The sequence below is a fragment of the Caloenas nicobarica genome, chromosome 9, assembly GCF_036013445.1.
Source record: "Caloenas nicobarica isolate bCalNic1 chromosome 9, bCalNic1.hap1, whole genome shotgun sequence".
Classification (NCBI taxonomy): Eukaryota; Metazoa; Chordata; class Aves; order Columbiformes; family Columbidae; genus Caloenas; species Caloenas nicobarica.
This window is the reverse complement of record NC_088253.1, coordinates 4,490,253-4,513,943: the sequence shown is the minus strand read 5'-3', so window position 1 is coordinate 4,513,943 and position 23,691 is coordinate 4,490,253. Positions and strand designations below refer to the sequence as shown.

The window sequence follows — 23,691 nt, the reverse complement described above, 5'->3', positions numbered from 1 at the left end:
AAACTTTCCCAGTGACAAGCATTCTGCGAACTACCGTTGCTGTTTTACGAGCAATAAATGTACCATAAGAGATTAAAAAAAAGTCATATGAACATAGCTTCTCCACACAGCATTTTCCTGCCTCGTCTGTCTCCCCTGCCCCTCCATTGGACAATTCTGTGCTGTCCCTACACTGCTCAAATCTTCCCACCCTTCCCTTGCCAGCCTTTCTTCGTGGCTCTAACCCTCACAGTAACCCATCTGAATAGTCCTTAAGTCCTGCGATTTTGGAAAAAAAAAGACCTCATCCATATGATTTCCATCATTTTAGCTCAGTAGGATTGAATTATCTAGAATTATATAGAAATATAAAAGTAAATTAAAGCGTCATTGAAAACCTCATTATTTAATAACTATAATCCCAACTTCAAATAACATGCGGTTCAATGTCTTCTGGATAATTTCAATATAAAGTTATTTGCTTTTCTATCTCTGTTCCTTTTAGCCCATTTTGAGCACATTTTAAATGTACACAAGCCAAAACCATCCCAAAACAGTTCCTTCCAAGTCAAATCAAATGAACAGCTGTCAAATATGCAAAGAAAACAAATCATTATGTGATAAATTGAGGCTGGTTTTGCTGCTAAGTGCATTAGAGAAGAAATCTTCTTGCAGAAGCTATTTAGAAAACACATTAAGTTCCATTTTTATTTCATGGATTTTCAAACATGTTTCTGCTTGGTACATTTAAAAAAAAAAAAGTCTCATAGCTAAGAGGATGCTGAATATGACTTGGTTGCCAGCAAAACCATGAATAAGTCATGTTTGAAAACATAGTTTCAGATCTTGATGAACTGCATCAAGGTAATTAACGGTGAGACTTGATTAGCTGACACGTTTCCAAACATGAACATTCTTGCCTATACTCCAGGCAAAAATTACGGTGAATGTTTTTGCAAATTTTCTAGCATGCTGAATTTTTCTCAAGAGTAATGTAGGCCCCAAGGGGCCTAACTTTCCTGTTAATTGGAATACAAATGAAATCTGTCATTCAGTAATTGAGGTACACAATGACATGTGGAGAACAGTCATGTCTGTGTGCTTATGTGGCCACTTGAAGGCTGTTGAGCATTCGCAGTACTGATCCCTTTAGAAAAGATCACCTCTGTCAGAACCCGTCTTGGGCCGTTCACCACCTTCTGCCAGAGGACATATATATAGAGAGACATACATATATATTAATATTTACACACAACCTTCTTTTAAGGTACTTCTCCAGCTATATTTTGCTGTTAAGCGCCCATGACCAGAGGAAGGCAGTTAGAGAGGTCATATATGTGGCTTTTATATTTGCTGATAGGCCAGGAGAACCTGTATTCATCATCCCAGGGTCTTCATTTCTAACAGTGACTAACTGACGTGTGGAGGTTTCACAGGCATTTGGAAGTGCCTTGAGCTCCTCCAATGACATGAGTTCAAAGCACGGTATTTGCTGCTATTCTCAATTAACTTACCGGCTTGATCTCTTACCATAAAACTTCCATTCCGTATTAGCTACTACAAACCCATCAGCAGTTAGATGCATAAAAAATAAATACTGAGATCGCTGTCCGCACATTACGTAGACTTCGAACTCACATTCCCTGAATCAGCACCAGTGGGAATCGGGGATCTCGCCAGAGATGTCACCAGGAGAGAGATTTTGCTTTGCCGTCCTCAGCTGTGTTACTGGGTACTCATGGAGTCGCGAGAGGAGCTGAGCAATCCTTTCCAAAAACCTGCCTTCCCAAAAACTGCAGCAGGTAGAGCTGAGCAAAATTTTTTCAGTTGAAGTTTTTTCAGCAAAGAGCGTGCATTTGGGGATCGGCTTCGTTTTGCTGAATTGCTTTGTGTAAAACCAGAAAAAGTAAGTGTAAAAGCTGGAGTTTGCATTTGAAATTACTTCATGCCACTCCATTTTACAATATACTCAACTCTGTTTGTTTGTATTTTTTTTTTCTTGGAAATGAAATGTTTTGTTTAACCAGAGACTAATCTATTCAAAATTTTGATTCAGCCACAATTTTGAGCAACTTAAAATAATAAATATATTTTTTTAAGGTTCTCAGAATTAATGAAAAGCTGAAAAAATCAGCTACTCAACACAGGTCTAATAGTAGGGGACAAGAAGTTTAACTTTGAAATGTGATAGTTTAACTATAAAACCAGAGCATATCCAGTCCATACCTTAATGGCCTGATCCTGTTCCCAAAAACGTTAATTAAGCTCTTTCATCAGCGGGGTCTGCGAGCACTGGCAGCAATTGCAATAAGCCCCTGAAATCCACAAGAAGAAGAAGGAAATATACTTTCTGAACTAATAAAACTTTAATTAACAGGGGGTTCTCTTGGCACAGTTTTTGCTGTTAAATAAATAAAGCATTTAGTCAAAACCATCTATATTTACTATACAAAATACTGAAAAGAAAACATTTTTAAAAGATACGGAAATTTAGGGTTCTGTTAAAAGAAACCGTGCTACATGTTATTCACACTTAATACACGTAACACAACTGCAACACAGTATTTCGATGCTGCGTATTCATACATGGCTGGTGTAAGGTTGCAGTACGGGGATGCCACGTTATTACAAAGTATTTGCATTTCACAGAATCCGAGCAAGGTAGAATTTGTCTTTTGGCTCTCCAAATACAACAAACCAAAAGAAACGGATGCAAGGTCGTACCCATCAGCCCGTTGTGTCCCGTCGCGGAGCCCGCATGGCATGGCCGGTGCCGCACACTCGCGATCGGACGGGATTTTGTTACCGGTGCTGTTATCTTTTCCAGCAAAACACCTTGGGCTGAAAGAGCCCCTTTGCTGCCCTGTCTCAGTTCTGAAAGCACACGAGTTTTCCAGAACGGCCTCTGGTTTTCAGCAGCAATCTGCATTAAAGAAATCGGCTCCGAAACGATTCTCACCTGCCCGCCTTTGTGGCACGTGCTGTACTGAAAAGAGAACAGCTTCCATTAAATCTTCCAACCAAACAGCATGGCATCCCTGCTCAGATGGAATGTACACGGGTGTGTTTGCATGCGCTATAACGTAAGTCACTTGAATACATCAGACTTTGTTAACACTATAATATAAATAAGCTTATTCCTTCTACTAGACATATAAATGCCTTTTTTTTTGCAGTCCATAATTATATATACATTGAAAAAGAATGATACACAAGCAGCAAAAAAGGCTTAGACTAGAACAACTCAGTGGTAACTAACCAAATTCGTGGCCTTTTCATATTTTCAATACAGAAAATTCTGCATATAAATATTTTTGGACTTTAGGAATTTTAAAAATAAACAGAACAGTATAGTTGTCACACAGATCAAACACATTTTAAAAACATTTTGTTAGATTTAACAGAACACACTGTTGACAGCTAGGAAAAAAAAAAATAAACCAGATTTTTAAAAGAGGACAATAAGTCTAAACAACTGCTGATCCAGGGAGACAAGAGATGGACCTGGTTACCATGAAGCAGCGATTCTATTGCAATTCCACAAGAAGGCAAAGCTTTCCGCTTTCCTTTAAAAGGTGATGTCTCCATGTTCTTAGAAAGGACAGGATCTCTCAAAAACTGGTCAGCAGTAAAGTAACACCCCACTTTGGACTGGTCAAAACTCTAGTCAGAAAAAAACCTGCCCGAATCATAAAGGGCTTAGAACAATGTGGGATAGATACATTTTACAATATGTATTATAGACAAAATACCACAACATTTAAAGTAATTAAAACCCAAAGCAAATATGTTTACAGAACAATTATGTTTTTATGTGAGGAGTTCTCAACTTTAAAGTTCCAACAGCAACGTAGGTGTTTTTCAGTCTCTTTCTACCTGCAAAATGGTGATCTGTACAAAACCCAACTGAACGTATATTATAAATCTGGGCCCCACAGAAAGTAAAACTTGAACGTACTGACCCTTTTGTTCACTTTTCCGATTTGCTTTTGACCTTCAAATTTCTCAGCAGCCAGTAAGGTCTTGTGAGTATGGTCTCATTCTCCTTCATGGAATGGAAGCCTTTCGATACAGAAAAAGTAGAAGAGGCCAGAATGATTGTGAATGATGGTTTTTTTACATGTTGAATTGTCTCCAAAATGGGAGAAGCACAAATTGGTAGGTGCTGGGAAAATTTAAATCGGAGGCAGCTAAGAAAATGCCATGGCACATGTTTCTAAGAAGTCACTCTCGTGGAGAAAAAAAAAAAAATTATGTTAATATTCAAACCACAGATTTCTAAAACACAACAAAATGTACCTGAGTGTGCATATTTATATTTATATATATTTATATTTATATTTTATATATATTTGCCAACATTTAAAGTGAGAAAGTATATTTTCCTCAATTCTTTCTCAAAACAAAGAACTGTGGATTCAAACAAAAGAAAACGCCCAAACAACCCCTCTCCTTCCCAAACCCCCATCAACGACACTTACGGCCCAAGCACTAAAGTCTAGTGATGCTTTTGAAAACCCCATTTCACATCCTCCTCTTTTCAAACTGTTACCCCAAACAGAAAGGAGAGTAAGCAAGAGGAAAAAAAAAAAAAAAAAAGAAGTATATTTAAATATTACCGAGTATATAACAGACTGTACTTGTGTCAGTGACGAATCTCCAAGAAAATAAAGTGTAAGTCATACAAATGTAGCTCTGTTGACAAGTATAGCTAATGTTTCCTTGTAATTATTACGATAATTTGGAAGGATGTGAACACAAACAGGCTACACGAATGCAGTATATTAAAATTCCCACCCCCCCCATCGCACATTACAATCAATAAAAAGAAAATAAAATCTGAATAATACTAGAGGTAGCAGCTGTTTGTATTTTTCTGTTATTCTGAGTATCTCTGGAGTCCAACCCTTCGAACATTGCTCCCCAGATAAAAGGCTTGTGTGCTATCAGCCAACGCACAGCAGACAGGTTCGCTAGATGTCTGCAAGAGTGTTTGAAGCATCTTTCCTACTACCATCAAGTAGTACTTGTGAAGAAGTGCGTTGACGACCTGTAGTAAATCACAGCTCAAAAAGCTATGGCTGTTTGCTGTTTTACAAGCCACTTAAAAAAAAAATAAATCCACAAGGTGTTTAAGTAAGCTATGTAGTTCCACAACATAAATAGGGTAAGTGTCAAGAGTTCCGTGTAACCTCTAAAATATATGCTAGCTGAATATTAACGGAGTAACAATAATATTAATCGTAGTAATGCCTTAGTCCTGGTATCACAAGAACATGTTTCCTTCATGTGGCATGATTCCTGGAGGATGTTGGTGGGATGTCTTCTATGTCTGGTAGAAGTGATGGTAGTGGTGGTGGTGCTCATGGTGGTGGTGGTGTTCGTGTCTCTGTATCATTTGTCCAACTTGGCCTTCATATAAAATGACCGTGGGCAGGTCTCTCACGTGTTCCTTTTCCACAACTGTCCCCGGAGACTGGAAGTTTTTGCACATTTGGTGATTCTCCTTCGCCCTCTGCTTATGCTTCTTGTGAACCTGTTGGGACTGCAAGGGGAGGTAAGGAAGATTCTGGCCCACCCGCGCACTCGGGGAAGCCATGGCCATGGGCGCCCCTGGAAAAGCTTTATTTCTGACCGCCCTTCCAGGATGCACAGCGGCAATGTTTTTGCCCTGGGCCTTGGGAGACCTCACAAAGTGCTTGTTGGAGTCCTGGTTCCGGAGCCGCTGTTGGATTTCGGCAATCTTGGCATACGAACTCTCAGCTAGATGGACGTGGCTCGGATCCACCACTTGAGATTTCCTATGGTGAGCGTGGAAGGTGTCGGGTTCATGAGAACGGGATCTGGTCTGATTCACAACGCGGCTTGGTGGGTCATGTTTTTGAGCTGCTGGAGGAGATCCTAGGAAATAACAAGCTGAGTTAGTCATCTAGTATTTCAAAGTTTTAATTAGTTGCATTCAGTTGGCAGGGACAGCATTATCAGCAGAGTGAATTTTTCCCAAGGAAATGAATGCAATTATAGCTGTCTAGTTTAATTACATTTAATAATCCTGACTAGTAAATAATAGACACACAAATATGCATATGTATCTATATAAAAGAGTGAAAGTGTGTGTGTGTATGAAAGTCTTTACATCACTTTCTCTTGGTCATCATCTATCTGAAATTCACCAAAATAACTGCGAGTGGAACAGTAAAATCTTGGCAGAGGACAGGGAAAGAGAGGAAATCCTAATTCATTTCATTTGAGGACAGAAGCCAAAATTCCAGGTATGAAACAACATTCTCTGATTTTTGGGTCAGTCCTGAGTACAAAATATGTGCGGGTATCATCTCGGAAACGAGCTCCAACATCCAAAAAACAGTCCTCGCCTCACCCATAGACTAAACTTCATAATTTAGCTGTAAAGATTGTTTTCCTAGGCTCACCTCCAAGCTTAGCTGCACAAACAGGTACTTCAGACCAGGCTTGCGGCACGTGAGCCACTCTGTTGTGATACCACCTGGAGCAGCAATTATCTCGCGGTACTCACAGTCCTGTCCCTTCCAGTAAGTCACTACAGACAAACCACGCAGGTTCACAATTCCCTGTCCCTGAGGTGGAACGTGCAACTGAACAAAGAAGAAAAGGTTGCAACATAAATGACCAAATTACCTGGCCCAAACTTTGATGTGTAGTTTTCTATTCCTGCAAGATCCAAATAGTGGTTTCTCCTTTCAATGTTCTCATCAACGCAATGGCGATAGCACCCACTTTGCTCTGGATTGTTCTCACTCTGGTGATATCTGTCAGCAGGAAGCAAAATTACAATTCAGTAGAACTTCTTTAAAGTTGTTATCAGCATCTGCAAACCAACAACTAATGGCCCCTTTGAAGTGACAGGAGTTGCTCACAAAGGGACAACAAACACTTGAAATTCTGGATGACCGGATTTGCTCAGTTGATAGCCCAGAACTGCCTGTTCTTTCCCCTCATAAATCCCGCCCCACATTACAAAGCAAATTGCATTGCACATGCAAAAATGAATGAAAATGCTCCTAGGGTTTATTACATTCTGTCTTAGGGCCAAACCATTCAGATGATCCTTTAATTTGGGGATGTCAAAGAAAACCTGCTGTTTGATTCATGATTGCTCCTGCTGCTGTGAGGACGTGCTGGGGTAAGTGTCAGACAAACACTCGTGTATCTGCTCCAGAAAGACGGGCAAGGGCACAGGGGTAGTAACTGGAGAGAGCCCCAGAAGAGACGGGGGTGGTAGGACACCCAGAGACAACCGCTGCTTTCCAAAATACAATTAACACGGTCAGATCAGCCGCTGGCTTCAGAATCTCGACTCCTTTTCCTGCTCAGCTTTGCAATTTTATTTATAGCAGAACTATTTCCTGAGAATGAATATCTGAAATACCATTCACTTATGAGGCAGAAAAAAAATCAGGCAGTGGTTTACAGTGTTGTAGCCCATAATGCTGAACAATTTAATTCAGCAATTTAAATGGATGTCTGCAGATATGAACAATATTTTCAATATAACAAAGAGGATAAGCAGAGAACTCCTGATCAAGCCACGGCCTGTCATTCAGGTAGCTCAGTCTCCAAGACCACGAGACAGGCTTTGCTCTTCATGCGATTAAGATAACTTAAGACCAGAATTTGTTCTTGTATCCCGAACCAGCTGCTAAATCTGGGCTCTGTACTGTACAGTGCCCCGCACTCCGGTTTTAGTCTATTAACGCATTTCCGGAGGCTGCTGATCCCATGGAGCTCTGGCACAAACTGCTTTCCTGCGCTAGCATAGTAGTTCGGGGCATTACAGACCTGGGTCCCCTGTGTCTCTGTCAGACACACGTCTGCAGTTCCTTTGATAAAAGTTGCAAGACTTGACCTATCTGGAAGATCATTTTTGTTCTGCTTTGATAGAGGGAGAGTCTCCTGAATGGAGGAGAGTCTGCCTGGAAAGCAGGAAAGCTTTAAAGACTCCGAGTCACCTTTGAACTCCAGAAGTGACATGGGGTACTGCCAAAAACGAGGGAAGGTCCAGATAGTCTTTATTTTTTTGGATAAATAGCCAGTTTGGTACCTTTCTTGCCTCAGACACACCTTTACAGGTTGTCACACTTTAGCAGGTCAACATCAAAGATCTCTGGGGCTGGAACCGGCTGACTGAACTTGCCAGGCGTGAGCTGCCCAAGGCAGCCGCTGGGATCTGCACACACTTGCTCAACACAATGCACAGTTAACCCAGAAAAAACATCCCTGGGCTTGATCCAGCTCAATGAAGCAACACTCCACGCAGCACTATCTGTTGAATAGTCAGTTAACAGAGAACCTGTTTTTTCGTTACTGTCATAAATTCCATCTCTCATCAAGCCAGTGAAGAAAAACTACGGCAGTACCGCCACAGCCCTGCATTCTAATCGCTTTCTTACATGCAAGGTGACGGTCAACAATATTCATGCAAATATACAGAGCGAAGCAATTATATAGTGATGAGAGATGTGCTCCGCTGTCAAAGAGAACTTTAAGTACTTGTGAGAGGTGAAGTGTGTGGCAGCGGCCCCACAACACCCTCCTGCACACACACGGCAGGATGCAGGCACGCCACAGACAGCAAAAATATACAGCGGGGTTACCGGCTTTCGGTTCGTTTGTAATCAAAAAAAGCATCTGCTTGAGGGTTTGTGGAGTGTATCAAAGCCCTTTCTAAAATCCGCAGGCTGCACTGTCATCCTGAGGGTGACAGACACGCGGGTGATGGGAACAGAGCAGGGACAGAGCGCAGGGTGCAGAAACGCAAGGACATCTCCCAAAAGCTGTGTTCACTGCTAAGTGTTCAAACCAGCCAGGGAGAAATCACTTAAGCAGGAAAGAGAGAGCGAGAACGTGTATCAGTGGGTAAAACGAAGATGTTTTAGAGGCTAGTGTGCATGATATTTTCCCTACTGCACTAGATGAAATATAAACTGGAACGGTATGAAGATCCCACCACCCATTTTGCACCACATGTGCCAGACACGCTGGCTGGGAATCTGCTTGCTTGGTCTTGATACTCGTATTAGCCCTACAGGGGAAAACTCCTGCTTGGAGCTTCCAGCAGATGAAAAATCTAATCCATCTATCTCCCACCTTCAGGATAAAAACACTTCTATCCATTTTATCTTGAATATTAATCACATCTTGCCTAGAATTCCTAAGTGACTGGATTTGTGAAATGTGTGCACTTCTCACAAGTCCTCATTGCAGCTTTCACAGGGGAAACATCTGCAGGAATATGAGGAGATGCTGATGAGCCTTGGGGAGCTTTCCTGAAGGCCGGCAATTTGGCCAGAGCGCATAAACATCCCCACAACACACACGGTGTCAACAGGACATTATTTGTCCTGTCCGCATTTAATCAGATCCAACGAAAGCTGTGGGAGGCTGACAGCTGTCTGGGGTTGATCTGCTCAACTCCAGACCCAGGTCTGTCCTGTCTGGGAAGCCTCGAACAAAAAGGATGAGAAGGACAAATGCAGCAGAGTCAAGATTCCACCCTAACATTTGATGCCTGTGCGACTGTGGGTTTCAGTGGAAACGGCTGTTGTTCATAAAACATCTGCCAAACCACGACTTTAAGGTCAATGGGAGGGAGACTTCAAATTGAAAAGGGATTTTGCAATAGATTATCAAACAAAAACAGTCTATTAAGTCCACACAGGGCAAATCTTTGCTAATGGACAGAAGAATCAGAACATCACATTTCGGTCAGCAGGCAAACCCACGCAGTATTCTTCAGTTCACAGAAGATTTTGTACAGAGTTGCTAACAGAAGATTAGAAGTCATTTTACTCTTCTTTTAATCTGAAATTTGATTGTGCTGGGATATACTCGCTGGGATAACTCACTCTGTCAAGAAAAGGGAGGCACAGTTTCGTTGTCACTTTTAAAAAGACTGAATGCTCCTTTCTCCTGATAAATTTATTATCTATTTGGACAAATATCACTAAATCGAAGGAAAGCCAAAAATGGAGTTTTGATTTTTCTTTTTTTAATTTGCAGTTGAAGAAACAAATGCAACTAATGATTTGATGTCATTACTGGAGCATTTCAGCAAATGCTTCCCTCTGCCTTAGTGTGAAACATAAAATCCTAAGTCAGATCAAACCTACCCACAAAGATGAGCTGTTTGGAGCAACTCATCTACATTAAAATGAATCAAAATCACCTGTGTTTGAGTTGTTTTTCTATCCATTAAAATACCAAATTCAGGTATGTGACTGAAAGATTAACATTTTTCCTAGCTGTAAAAAAATCCAATACTTGAAAAATGCATTGCAAATGATTATCACACACTTTGAAGTTCAGCACAGGTAATATCTATCAGGTAGGTAGAGCTCATGATAACAGGGCAGATACACATGATATACACATTTTCAGAAGAAAAAAGCCTGTTATGGACTGGCATCCAAAATAATATTGTACATCCTGTTTGGGAAGAACTAAAAACCTTTTTTTATCTAATCTGCAGACCACTGCGAAAGCACCGTCCTTGTGCTTTATCAGCAATGGAGGTACTCTGAGCCGCGTGGGTTGGATTCCATTGAAAGACAACAGACAGGTATTTTTTCAAGTGGTGAAATGTATTCTGAAACTTATTAAAAAAAAAAAGATAAATTAAATTATCCCAATTTTCCTGCAAGATTTCATTAAATATAATGCTGTACACCCAGCGCCAGCTCAGAGCTGCGTCCTTTAGGAGGAAAGGTGGCTAAGGAGAAGCAGGTCTGGCTACACCCTGGTAAATGAGATCAAGCTAATAAAACTTGGAGCTAATGTGTTGAGCAGTGAACACGACGGGCTGCAAGGAGGACAGAGAAAGGCAAGAGCTGGTCTCTAGGAAGATGAAAACATTTTAGGACACTTTGAGCCAAAAGGTTTTGCTATGAACTCCACCGGTAGGCTCAAGATTTGCACGTGGCAACTAAAAAGACACTGGATGTCCTCCAAAGAGCCAACAGAAGATGGATATGTGAGTAATGGGCACTACAGATTTGCTTCTTTGGTTTTTGTTTTAATATACAAAGGAATCTGCTGATGGTTCCACAGCGAAAAATCCAGTCATTCCTCTATTTCAACATAATTTTTAAAAATAAAGCAAGCGAACTAGAAATGTGTGGTTGAGGTTTCCTGAGAGGCAGCCGGTGCCTGTCAGGGCCCAGGTTTTGCCTCACCTGAGAGCAGCCCGCTGCTTCTTCTCAGCGCTCCTCCCTTCTTCGTTAGCTTTGCTCTCCGCTCTGTGCCTGGCGCTCTGCACATCTGCCGACAACAGACAGGACATTAATTCCCCATTACTGCCCTTGCTGATCAGCATGACTAACGCGCTACATGGCAAATACATCTTTTCTTCTGGGTAGCTCCAGATGTAACACAGCATTTTGTGTAGCCTTCTCCAAAGTGCTTTTATCCGCATGGCAGATTTTAGGCAGACGTTACCTCGGCGGCAGGACATGGGTCAGGGTTGGGCTGCGAGCCGTGGGGCAGGTGAAATGGTGTAATTATGCTGATACAACTATTATTAGAGTAAATATAAGGCGAATAAGTCAGAGTGTAAGCCATTTTCTACTGGCAGACTCTGCCAATACAGAAAAATGTGCATTTTTTAATGCACAAATTCATAAACATTACTTATGCTTATTTATTCTTATCCAGCAGCAGTGATAGCTATGCACTTGCAGAAAACATTTTATACCACTACACCTGTTTCCACACAAACTGAGTGCTCTAATGTCAGCAGAGTTAAAATGGTACAAGACAAAAAGACCTTAAATCTGCCTGGCAGTACATAAAGACAGTTACACAACATATCGGTAATTGCTGCTGCCAAAAGGAAACAATCAATCAGGAGAGGGAACCCTAATTTGCTTAAGAGATGCCGAAAGGCAGGTAGGAAATTCTGCACCTGAGATCCTAAAACAGGTTCATGGGCTTTAAAATACCCATATAATTATTTGTCTTTAACTATATATTTATTTGCATTAACAAAATCCAAAGATGGATTTTTAAGGGATTCTTGAATTTTTTTTTGTATTTTTTCAAATGGCTGATGGCACATCCTTACCAGTGTGATTTAGCAAGATACTCCTTTTCTTCTGGCTGCCGTCTGGTGCCACAGTAAGCTTCACTCGCAGAGTTTTGCTGGAACTAGGAGAATGGTTTACTGAGGCATCAACTACCTCATAGATGGTGTGAAGCAAGCTGGTAATATCCTAGAGTCGGATTGAAACACAAAAAGACACACCCTTGTGAAAACGGTATGAAACCCACAGCTTTGATACTTGTAATTATTTTAGACTTGGGACTATTAAACACTGGAATATCCTCAGAAGTCACAAGAGCTGAACCTGCACAGAACCTTACAAGAAAGGATCCGTTTCTCTCTTTGTTAACCCCCCTTTTTTCCAATGTAGACTGCAATATAACTCACAGACATGGAAGGGAATGATTCAAGCAGACCCATATCCTTCCTCATCAAGTGGTGTAAGATTTATGAAATAGGGCAAACCAGATCAAAACAATAATAAAAGCACAAGGCAATCAGGTTTCCCAAAGCGTGAATCAGCAAAGTTGTGTTCTGTCTTTTCTTTGGGTTCAACAGAATGCAGGGATAACCATTCATACTGCACTAAAAACTGAGTTGACAGGAGCAAAACAAATACAGCAATTGAAGAAAATCTTGGACATTACAGCCTTACTGCTTCTTGGGTTTTTTCTTGGGGTAGTTAAGTGGTTGATTATATAGAGGAAAACCAGTAAGAGGAGTGGCAGAACTGTAAACCTCGGAGGTTTGGAAATAAACGACGCCTGAATATGACTCTGCCATATGCGTACTGGGGTCTAGCTTATTTTGCAAAATTCAAACCGGTTCTAAACTGACATTTTTGAACCGCAGAGATTATCCAGTCAGGCCTATTACAGAACCTGCTTCGCACATCTCTTTGAAGGCAATGGGACATGAACAAACGCTCACATGCCTGGCTGTATCAGAAAGAACACTAGCCAATTTTAACAAGCCAATTGTTTCAAACAGGAGAAACACTGTTTAGAAGCTGGTGATGCTCAAAGGTCTCTCAGGTTGATGTCATCTAGCCAAGTTCAAACAAAGAACAGGGATTCCACCACAATTCTCCTGGGCACCACCCAATGGCCAAGGCACGCTGAGCATTGCAGGCTACACAGATCCCATTCGACAGGTGTCTGAGAATTTCTCCATGCCGCTCTTCCTATCCCTTGAGCTATCCTAGCTCCTAAGCTCTTTCCGGAGGCTTGCGAGCACAAAGAAAATACCTAGATCATCCTTTGTTAAGTACTGGTTCTGAGGATTAAGAATCAGGTCTAAAAATATTCAAAACCTCTACAATTGCCCAGGGGTCCTGCCCGTAACAACGGCAGCTCCAAGGTTTGTGTGCCCTAATGGGTCCCAGCACTTTAGTAGTCAATATACTACACAATCCTCATTATCTAACCAGCTTTAAATTTAAATTTCTACTCACACAGAATTTAGGGAAATACTGACCTTGTGGCCAGGACAAATGATTTTACAGTAGATGATTTCCCGGCTCAACAGGCACAATGAATAACTAAATCCTAGAGTGCCCAGACTTTGTCTTAACATGTACCCTCTTTAACTTCTCTGCACTCAGTGGAATTTCTCCAGACTTCCGAGTTCAAGACAACAGATTCACAAAAAGAGAGCAGAATTTGCAGTCTCTCTCCTTTACTTCCCCACTGAAATATTTTTTCCTACCCTTGCCACAAGAGTCTCTATGCCTGGGCTGTTACTACCACGTCGGTAGCTGCTTTCCATCCTTCTGACAAGAACCACCGACCAAAGTTTCAATGAGGCAGCGCCTGCTCAGCGACAGTCTGGTGGACACCTCGCAGCTCTTCGACACATTGCACTTCTCAGACTCTAACTTGAAACCTAGCCAGACCTCTAAATAGACACAGCTGTATCTGACAGCCAGCTGGAAGAGTCGAATTTTTATTTCATCTATGAGAAAAATCCAGCCAAGCAAGAACATAGACTGACAAACAAAATGTATCTGTTGCTTTATGCGCCCTCCATAAATTATGTTTGAGGACCCTTGTACTATCATCCTACAACTTGATAAGCCAAATGGCCTCAAGTTGCGCCAGGGGAGGTTGAGGTTGGATCTGGGGAACAATTTCTTCCCCCAAGGGCTGTGGGGCATTGGAACAGGCTGCCCACGGCAGTGGTGGAGTCACCATCCCTGCAGGGATTTAAAAGGCGTTTAGAGGTTCTCAGGGACATGAGTTAGTGCTGGAGTTGGGTTATGGTTGGACTCGATGAGCCTGAGGGTCTCTCCAACCGAAATGATTCTAAGATCACCTCAGGGCCCAAAATAGCGGCACCAGAATCACCTCAGGGCCCAAAATGGCGGCACCAGAACCACCTCAGGGCTCAAAATGGCGGCACCAGAATCACCTCAGGGCCCAAAATGGCGGCACCAGAATCACCTCAGGGCTCCAAATGGCGGCACCAGAATCACCTCAGGGCCCAAAATGGCGGCACCAGAATCACCACAGGGCTCAAAATGGCCGCGGGAGTACCAAGATGGCCTCAAGTTGCACCAGAGGAGGTTTAGATTGGGTATTAGGAAAAAACTCTTCATGGAAAGGGTGATGGAACAGGCTGCCCAGGGCAGTGCTGGAGTCACCATCCCTGGAGGGGTTTAAAAGGCATTTAGACGAGGTTCTTAGGGACATGGTTTAGTGCTAGAGTTAGGCTGGGTTATGGTTGGACTCAATGATCCTGAGGGCCTCTTCCAACCGAAATGATTCTACGATTCTATGACACCGGTGGCCTCAGGCTCTGCTGCCCGTGCATTTATTGCGTTTCATACCCGGCTGCCTCCCCGGCAGCACGAGCTGCTTTGCGTTCTGGCACCAAAGGGTCGTGGTCGTCAGACTGGATCCATCCCAAGCCCGAGGTTAGGGATATCCATCAGTAACTGCTTCATGCTTATGCTGATCAGTTAAATACCCGCAACAACACTTTTATTATAGGATTCATTTACTTGCGGTCCTAATGTGGGGTTGGAAATTGTAGCAAGCTGACAGTTCTGATTTGGTCGAACAAGCCTGCTCGGGTCATTCGCCACTCTGCCATCTACCAGCGTCCTGGCCAAGGAGACACCAGCTCCAGGGCGGCCTGAACCCTCCGCTGCTTTCCAGTTATTGCTTCACAATCCTAACACACAAACTCCTGAGACGCTGAGCTGGTAGGAACGGTCTTAATGAGTTCTGAACAGTGACTAACGCCACCTTCTCACAGCCCTTTTTTGGCAGCTAATACAGTAATGGCTTCTTGTCAAATTAGTAGCGCTAGACCAGTAAAATATAAGTTACAACATTTGTATTTTATAGTTATGTCTATATTTACCCCCGAAAGAATTTTCATCTTCCAGTTGCCTGCCAGGAGACTGAGGGAATTTATATTCCCCTGGAAAGCTGCCCCACCGAACATCATCTGCACTTAAATTCCCTAAAGAACCGCCTAAAACCACGGACACAGCTTCACTTTCTACACACCGGCTTGTGCATTTCACTGTCCTCCAGAAATTTAGCATCAATGATGAAGAATAAAAGCTAGTTAGATTTGCCTCTCTTCTGGTACACCAACCAGCAGGTCTCAGAGACCACCTACCACACAATCTAACTTTTCTGCACAATGGATTACGATTTTTACTGGTCACATAATTTTGCAACTGACCGCACAAGAAAGTTTCACCCACATTTCTCAAGCTTCCTCCCTTTTTACATGAAAAATAAACAAGAATAGATTTTTCAGTGTTTCCCATTTTTCTTTTTTTTTTTTTTAACTGTAATGTACTTTCAAACAGCTTCTAATTTAAAGATCATTGTGGATTTTAAAACTAATCTATTAAACGGGTAAAGAGAAATAAGAAATTTTTTTTTTAAAGATTTCTCTCTATAGCAAATGGATGATATTTAAAGGGAAAGTAGGCTGCATGAATCTAACTAACTTCTGAAGGGCTTCTAGTGTGCAGAATTTCTGCCGGGATAGCTGGTTTAACCAAGTAAGAAGACTGAAATGATGATATTTTTTCTCAAAGAGGAAAACACATGCTTGCTGGGTAGTATCCAAACCGCCAGCACATGCCATACCCAGATTTATTTGCGTCTTGCTTATTGAACATTACAGTTGGTTTTTCCAAGGCCAAAGGATTTGACACAGTTCATCTGTATGTTCTCACACCCTATTTTATTGAGCAGCTAATACAACAACGTATATTTAAAAGAAGAGCTTTAATAGATTGCCAGACATAGTTGCATTAGAAATACTAAGAAGGAAGCATTTAAGGCCACTCGTGTGCTACGCTCACGTATTCGCAGAATATTGATACTTTATGGATCTCCAGTAGGAGACTGACAGGAATTGAGAACATTCAGAGAAACTAATGGGTCTGCGAAAACAACAAGAGCAAATTACACTGAAGTATTCTTCATTCCTTACAGAGCTCATGTGACTGAGAAAGTCCCTATTCCAGGCATTAATTTTTTACTTCTAAGGAACATTAGTGGTACAGGGATGACCCTATTTTTCCCGTATCAGTGTCGCTTATCATCATAGGACCAGTTAGCAAACTAGAGATTCTGTAAGGGAACTAAGAGGCTTTCCTAGCAGAATTAATTTAGAAGAAAGAGATATTTGCACACACGTGCAAACTGCATCCCCCACCCCCCAAAAAAAACCCCAAACACAAACAAAACAAAACCAAACAAATAAAACAAAAAAACCCGTCTAAACAAACCACAACCAAAACCAAAGCAAATAAAAATACCAATGAGTTTAATAACACTGAAAGAAAACTTTCAATTTGATTCCTTGCAACTTGTCTGGGAGAGATGTATTTGGCTGCCCTCAAAACCAAAAGAGAAAAATCATATTTTCTCTTATTTCTCTCTGGCAGAAGTCCACCCAATGTAATGGTGGAAACGATGGCCCCCCTGCCACAGACAGGCACTGCTTTGCTATCTGTTGGTTCCACTGCTGCCTCTGTGTCATGAGTTAATACAACATTGACAAACACAGCAAAAACCAGCAAATTGCCAGGGAAGGGTCAGGCTGATGAACGCTAACCCCAGAAAAGCCAGTATCCTTCCCCGAGTGAAAGACCTGCTGTTGAGTTCTGAATGCAGAAATAATCTCAAATCTTTTCAGCCATTACAGAGGATATGGGCAAAAATAACTAAAAGGCAAGAGGGGGAAAAAAAAAGCGAAACACAAGAGGAGAAATTGAGTATTTAATGTAAGACACAAAGAACATTTTTAGCATTAAAAATGCATGAAGAGAAACATCAATATCAGTTCATTACCCTTCCCTCAGAAAAAGAAAAGTACAAATGTCTCATTTGTACTTTGTTTGTAGTCTGATTTTTACATACAGCAGGATGTTCTTATTGCAACATCAGCTTTGTTTGATCACTTCTGTTTTTTGAATTGTTCTTATTTGGAACCTGAAAGGAGCTTCGCTTGCTATCTACTCAGCAACTGCTCTAGAAGAAATTCCTTTTTACTCCTGACAAGTAACTTTCTTGTGTGCTTATTCCTATGCAGCCACTCACCAAAGAAACTCGATTTTCCAAGAAATAATTGATTGCAAAATAAGAAAAGGCCAGTGTTTATGAAGTATAATTACATTCAGAGAGCTCGATGTAAAACCTCATAGATCAAAACACATTAGTTCAATTATCTAAGTTTCAAGTCCGATTACAAATATCCATATGAAGATAATTACGGCGCAGCCGTCAGTTCTACAAAGGCCTGCAGTACATAATGAATTGTCCTCTTATGGCCTATGGAATGAAGGGAAACATTATTAGCCAAGTTTTGTAATATACATATTAGAGCAGGAGAAGTTATCTCCCACTACCCCAAAAGGACTGAAAACCCGTTGTCTTCTATGACAGAAAAAGCAGTAGTTTACTAACACAGAGTAAAGCTAATTTTATAATTTGCCATCCCAGTAATTATGCTTTCATAATGGGTGTATCTCTTCAAGAAGCATGACTAGATCTGAATTTCTAATTATAAGGGCTATGGAATAAGTCAGACAGACTCTAGGAGGAAATCAAAGCAATATGAAGTTCTTAAGATATTGTTAAGATCCAGAAGAAGTTTCACTAAGATGGAATTTGAATGTTCTTGTTGTGATCTGTCATTGTGTAAAACCCAAGGGAAACTTTATCCAGTAACTAAATCCGTATCTTATTTACAATTTTCAAACATTTTAATGAAAAAAACCATTTGGTTCACTTGTTAAATTGCACCCCACCTAAATGTCTCTTAGAAACGTAATTTAACACTGTGGATTCCTTTGGAAACTCTCTGGACATGAAGCCCAATGTTTTAAACACCCTGACTTTGAATCCAATGAAATGGACGTGGGTGGGCAAGTCACTCCCTCCTCCAGCGTCTCACTTTTCCAACATGGAAAACGAGAACGATAAGGCTGACTTTTGCTTTTTGTAAAGCACCTCCGGGTCCACACAGAGAAATCGGAATGCAGGAATTTCATCTCTCTGTTAAATGCAGCTCTAAATGCAGGAGACATTAAAGGGAAGCTTTCAAAGAAGGAGAGGACGTCCACACTAGGCTCTTCTCCCCAGAACTCCAAACCTTTGTTCAGAAAAGCTGACCCGTTTTCAAGCGTTTCCATCAGCTCAGGAAGTGGCACCGGTACAGATCAGCCTCTTCCTCCGGCTCGGTTCTGCCCCTGCTCCAGCCATGTGCTGCACATCCCGTTAACTCAAAGCACGTGGCCCATTCGGTTTAATTGAAACTATTCACATGTTTCACGTTTGCCATCGTTAAGTCCTTTTCTGGATCAGAAGCAGAGCTGCTTAACAAACAACAGTATCGGGCCGCTACGCTGACTGCCCATCTCTCAGGGGCTAATAGAACAAGACATTCTGTCATACGAAGAGACCAAGATTCCTCTTTTGCGGCCAGGGTTATCTGTGAGCTGCTATCATTAGTCATTCTTGCACAAACAACTCTTAAATTGCATCGGATCCAACAGCAGACAACCAACAAGATGGATTGTACAAACGGCACTGGGACAGCTCGCAAAAGCGTGTAACGTAACTGGGCAGCTCTGCGATGGTGCACACTGCTTGTTTCTGCCTTTGGTCACATGCAAAGAGCTGAAAATTATCAACCTATTTGGTCCCTTGGTCAAAAGAATTTTTGTCTGGCACAGGTTCAAGCCTGAATATAGCAACCTCCAGCCCTCAGAGTAGTGTAATTTTCAGTCCCCGCACAGATTTGGTTTCAGTTAAGCTGCAGTCTGCTCTTGTAGCTGGGAGAGGTGGAATTTGGCTGTAACATATTCTCTAAGTACAGTCAAATTAAGCTCTTTGGTGTACCACATAATCACAAATAATTATTGTATACATACTTAAAAGCATATTCTCATTCTGTTCAGCACATGGAACTCCCACTGACAAGAATGGGAATGCCAGGCCTGAATGTAAAGGACACCCGTGCGTGTGGGTTTGGGTTTTGTGTGTTTTTTCCCCTATTCTTTGAGAGTCACGATAATCTTGTAATGAAAACTTAGCCTTGGGTCTCGAAAGATCTGGGTTCAATCTGCCACTAAGTTCTTGTGAGACTTCAGGCAAGTAATTTCATTCTTCTGGCCTCTGTTCCCTATACATTAACAAATACATTACTACTCACACCACCCCCCCTGCTCCTCGGCCGCTCTATACATCTTGTCTTCCCATTTGAAACTCTGGACTTGGGCTCTAACTTTTCATCTGCTTATTCTCTTGCATGAGGTGCACGGATTTCATTCGACTATTCAAAATACCATCAGAGTAGAGACAATTAAAAAAAGCCTAGTAATGATGTTCACTTCCATGTTAAAAACCCTGAACAACCACCACATTTGGCAATTTGTTCATAAATGTCAAGAGAGATTTGCTGCAGTTTTTCGGAAGAAAATTCCGCCTTCATTTGGTGTCTAAGGCCAGTACACTTCCAGTATTTACCCTATTCCTTTCAATCAGTTCTTGGGGTTTTTCAGACATCAGCATAAGAGCCAAGAGAGACAAAACCTGACAATTTTCAGCTGATTATCTGAAGGCATGGGAGCCAGTAAACACACCTCACAGAAAATCAATGACAGCGCATTGCAGGAAATCTCAGTAATAGACATTCTTCTAGAAGTAACACTATTCAATTTGGATAGAAATAATTCTGAAAAAGGACTGTATTCTAATCGATACATCCTCTTATTCGGCTTCTTATTTGCACAGGAAATACAACTTGAAGACATCCTGATAATAAAAAATACACACGGGTATGCTTTGACAGCCATTCACTATGGGCCTACAGCAAGAATCACCAATGTTATTTATACCTGGAGGGAGAAGGCAGAGATCAGCCTAATATTCAGGAAAACAACAGAACAGCATAGTTAGTCCTGCTGGAAAGAATGTCAGAAAGCAACTTTGCTATTTAGTTAGCTTAGCTCTGAAAAGCAGGATAGAAGCCAGAACAATATACATTTGCAGCGGTTTATTTTGACAACGTGTTTAGTTGTTCAGTTGTTTCAGATATTTTTCCTCCTCAAGTGCCAGTGCTATTTTTTAAAGGCCTAATCCCAGATATTAAACAGCAACCAGCTTTAGAAGTGGCACGGTACATCTGAAAACAGTAAACTACTGGTTTCTAGGAGGGAAGGGTCCATGGGAACTGCTGTTGAAGTTGGCAGGACACCTCTATTTCACAGAAGAAAAACTGTTCCCGTTATAAACCACTTCTCTCGTTAGCAAACGCTGCACACAAGGGGCAGCTGTACTTCGCTTACCTCGCGGGTGACTCTTCCGTTGTTATCAAAGTCATACAGAGTGAAGGTCCATTCTTGCCTGTTATCTTCCTCTACAGACACATCACATTGCAATTCCTAAGAAACATGCAAAGAGCAGCTGATTACCTAAAGCAAAGGCCTGTTTGCAGAGGAGACCCTGTAGAAGGAGGCTGTTTGCTCCCTCCCTCGTGGGGGGCCGGTTCAGGATGTGGCCTGGGGAGGTCTCTGTCCACCACACCAAAGGAGGCTCATCACATCACATCACACCACACGATCATCCTCACTCCCCTGGGTTAGATTTCAGGGAATCGGCAAGACGCTTTCTACTTCATTGCAGACAACACAAAAAGGTACTAGAAAACTACTCCCTGAAGCACTTGAAATATCAGAGTCAGAGCAGCACCACGTCACATCACTGGGCACCGAAACGGAGCTGCCCAAGGACCAGCAGGTAGGAACGACCTGGGAGTGGTACCTGCTCCTTATTTTGAGTGGGGTCTGTGGAAAGCCTGAAGGAATACGTTTATTAAAGGGGGAAAAAAAAAAAAAAAAAAAAATATCCCCAAACCAAACTCAAGACTTCAGTCAAGAACAAAGGATGCACTTTGACTGACTCCAGGCACCTGGGTGCAAATCGTTTGCTTTCTCTCAAGACCTGCACCATCACAATTATCCAGAGCCACAACAAGGCAAACCAGAACAGTTACAGTGCAATTAAAATGAAAGCCGCTGTATGCAAGTAAAATAAACAGCTCCAAATAGCTTCAGCATGATAGAGCTCAAAATACCTGGTTGATCTTCTGACTTGAAACCAATTCCCTACAGCAGCTCGGTCCCCCCGTCCCCTGCCGAGTTCAAAGGCAGCTGCTCGGGCCGTAACGAGCCGGACTAAAGCTGCCAAGTGCCCCACACTCCACTGTGGAAACACAGTTTCACGTTACACAAACATTCCCGGCACCTTTAAACGCCAAATCACATCCACCTCAGCTTTAGATCTCTCGTCTCAACACCTGCCTTTCTGATTCTTGCAGACCTTTGAAACGTTTACCAATCTCTTAGCTCCCAGCTTCCATAGCTGGGAAACTTGCATTTGTAGAACAAGGGGAAAAATATCAATACTTGGTGTCTTGCCACATATTAATACATCGCCTAACATAACGTCTTTATGCGAGGATGTGCTCTGCTTGGTTAAGAGCCATGGCAACCGTCCCTGCATTAGTCACGGAGCCTGGGACCAAGCGCTAACCTTTGTGGCACGCCAAGAACTACTTGGGAACAAACACTGACTTTGCCGCTCCGGTGGAGTTCCAGCTACTCTGGCACCAACCATGTTGACAGGTGTCCTCCAGAGTTCAAATATCACAGCACCGTTAATTGCAATTTATCATGCCTTTCCTGTCTGCAAACGTCTGCTACTCAGGGAAGAATATAAAATGTGCCCAGGAAAAAATTTATGGCTGTGCAAAAAAAAAAAAAAAAATAATAAGGCAGGAAAAGTCACCTCCCCACACACAAGCAGCTGAGCTGCCGGTGGGAAAGCTGCCTCCTTTTAATCAGCCTTAAAAGAGCGAAAAGGAATTGTACCAGACGACCAGATCTGCTGTAGAGGAGGGAAGGAACGCTCGAGCCGCTGCAAGGTGGCTGCGTGGTCTCTTCCATCCCAGCTGAGGAAGGCAAAGCTCATTACGGTGACAGGCTGACAGCACTAAAGGGAGAAGTTTGCCACGTCGGCTGGAGCGCAGAGATGAAAATTCCTGCTGTTTCTTGCCGGTACCGAAGTACCTTCCTCCTCGCCCAGACAGACAACCCTCTAGCTGGATGACAGCATGTTTCAATACTCGTATTTATTAAATCACTCCCTGTATAAACAAAACCTGCCAACTACACACAATGTCTGGCAGTTTTATGATGCTTTCAAGTCCACAAGGAAACAGCCCGTCAGACTCATTGCCCTCCAGGATCCTTCTCCTCCTGCCGTGCGATCGGCTGGATCCCCATGTAGCAGGTCAGGGTTATTTCACTTTGGAGGCCCAGGCGCAGAAGACCGATGGTTAAGGAAGCTTTCACAAACATTTTTCTTTTTACACTAGGCAGATTTAACCAAGTGCAATAGTCTATGAAAGTCAATCCAAAGATTTGATAACACGGTAGCTGGGATAATAAATTACTAACGAAAGGACCATGGATGAAGGGTTAAACCAAATGCCTCTTCTCACTATACATTTCAGAATGGTCATCATTTGATCCTCTTCAAACCTGGAAATAAATCTCAGTAATCACCACCGAAGGAGAACCAATAGTAAGACCCTGACTTGTGCCAATCCTGCTTCCTCCTGTCCCCAGCACAGTCATCTGGAGCTGTACACCTACATTCGAGGACACTGTCGGGTCCACAGGTTATTTTTTCTACCACAATTATGTCAGTGCAGTGAAATTTTAAAATACAGAGGGACTTACTTCAAATTTCAGCTGCTTCTTGGAACCTGTGCGTGTGTCACTTTCTTTTTCTGCTTTCTTTTCATCTCCACTGCAAACTCCATCTGTCTTCTCTGGAGGCAAAGCCACTGCGAAAAATATATTTAAGAAAAAACACTTGTAAGGAAATGTCAAAGCAGTCTCATATTTGCAAAGCTGTCTTTATATTTAGGGTGAAATTGATTTCAGCAAACTTGTAGGAGAGGATCATTATAGTTGATTTGCTTTTGTGTTCACTACACACCCGGGATAATTTCTGCAGAAAATCTACGCACAGCTTTTGGTACACAGCCTCTCCTCCAAACATCACTGGAGTCACGGGAAGTTCAAACACAGT

General features: G+C 42.1%; 1 protein-coding gene across 4 annotated transcripts in view; it reads right to left on the bottom strand.

Annotated features, from left to right (window-relative positions):
- Positions 1–4,826: 4,826 nt before the first annotated feature.
- NKD1 (NKD inhibitor of WNT signaling pathway 1) overlaps positions 4,827–23,691 on the bottom strand; it is a 100,857-nt gene continuing 81,992 nt past the window's right edge. For 3 of the 4 annotated variants that reach the window (XM_065641018.1, XM_065641021.1, XM_065641022.1), the window contains 6 exons: positions 23,337–23,443; positions 20,880–20,975; positions 12,077–12,224; positions 11,190–11,274; positions 6,637–6,767; positions 4,827–5,880 (listed from right to left, as the gene is read on the bottom strand). In XM_065641018.1, the coding sequence (XP_065497090.1) occupies positions 5,306–5,880; positions 6,637–6,767; positions 11,190–11,274; positions 12,077–12,224; positions 20,880–20,975; positions 23,337–23,443 (1,142 nt within the window). In that variant the 3' untranslated portion in view covers positions 4,827–5,305. The remainder of the gene's footprint in view (positions 5,881–6,636; positions 6,768–11,189; positions 11,275–12,076; positions 12,225–20,879; positions 20,976–23,336; positions 23,444–23,691) is intronic. The other variant, XM_065641020.1, reaches the window with a different exon arrangement.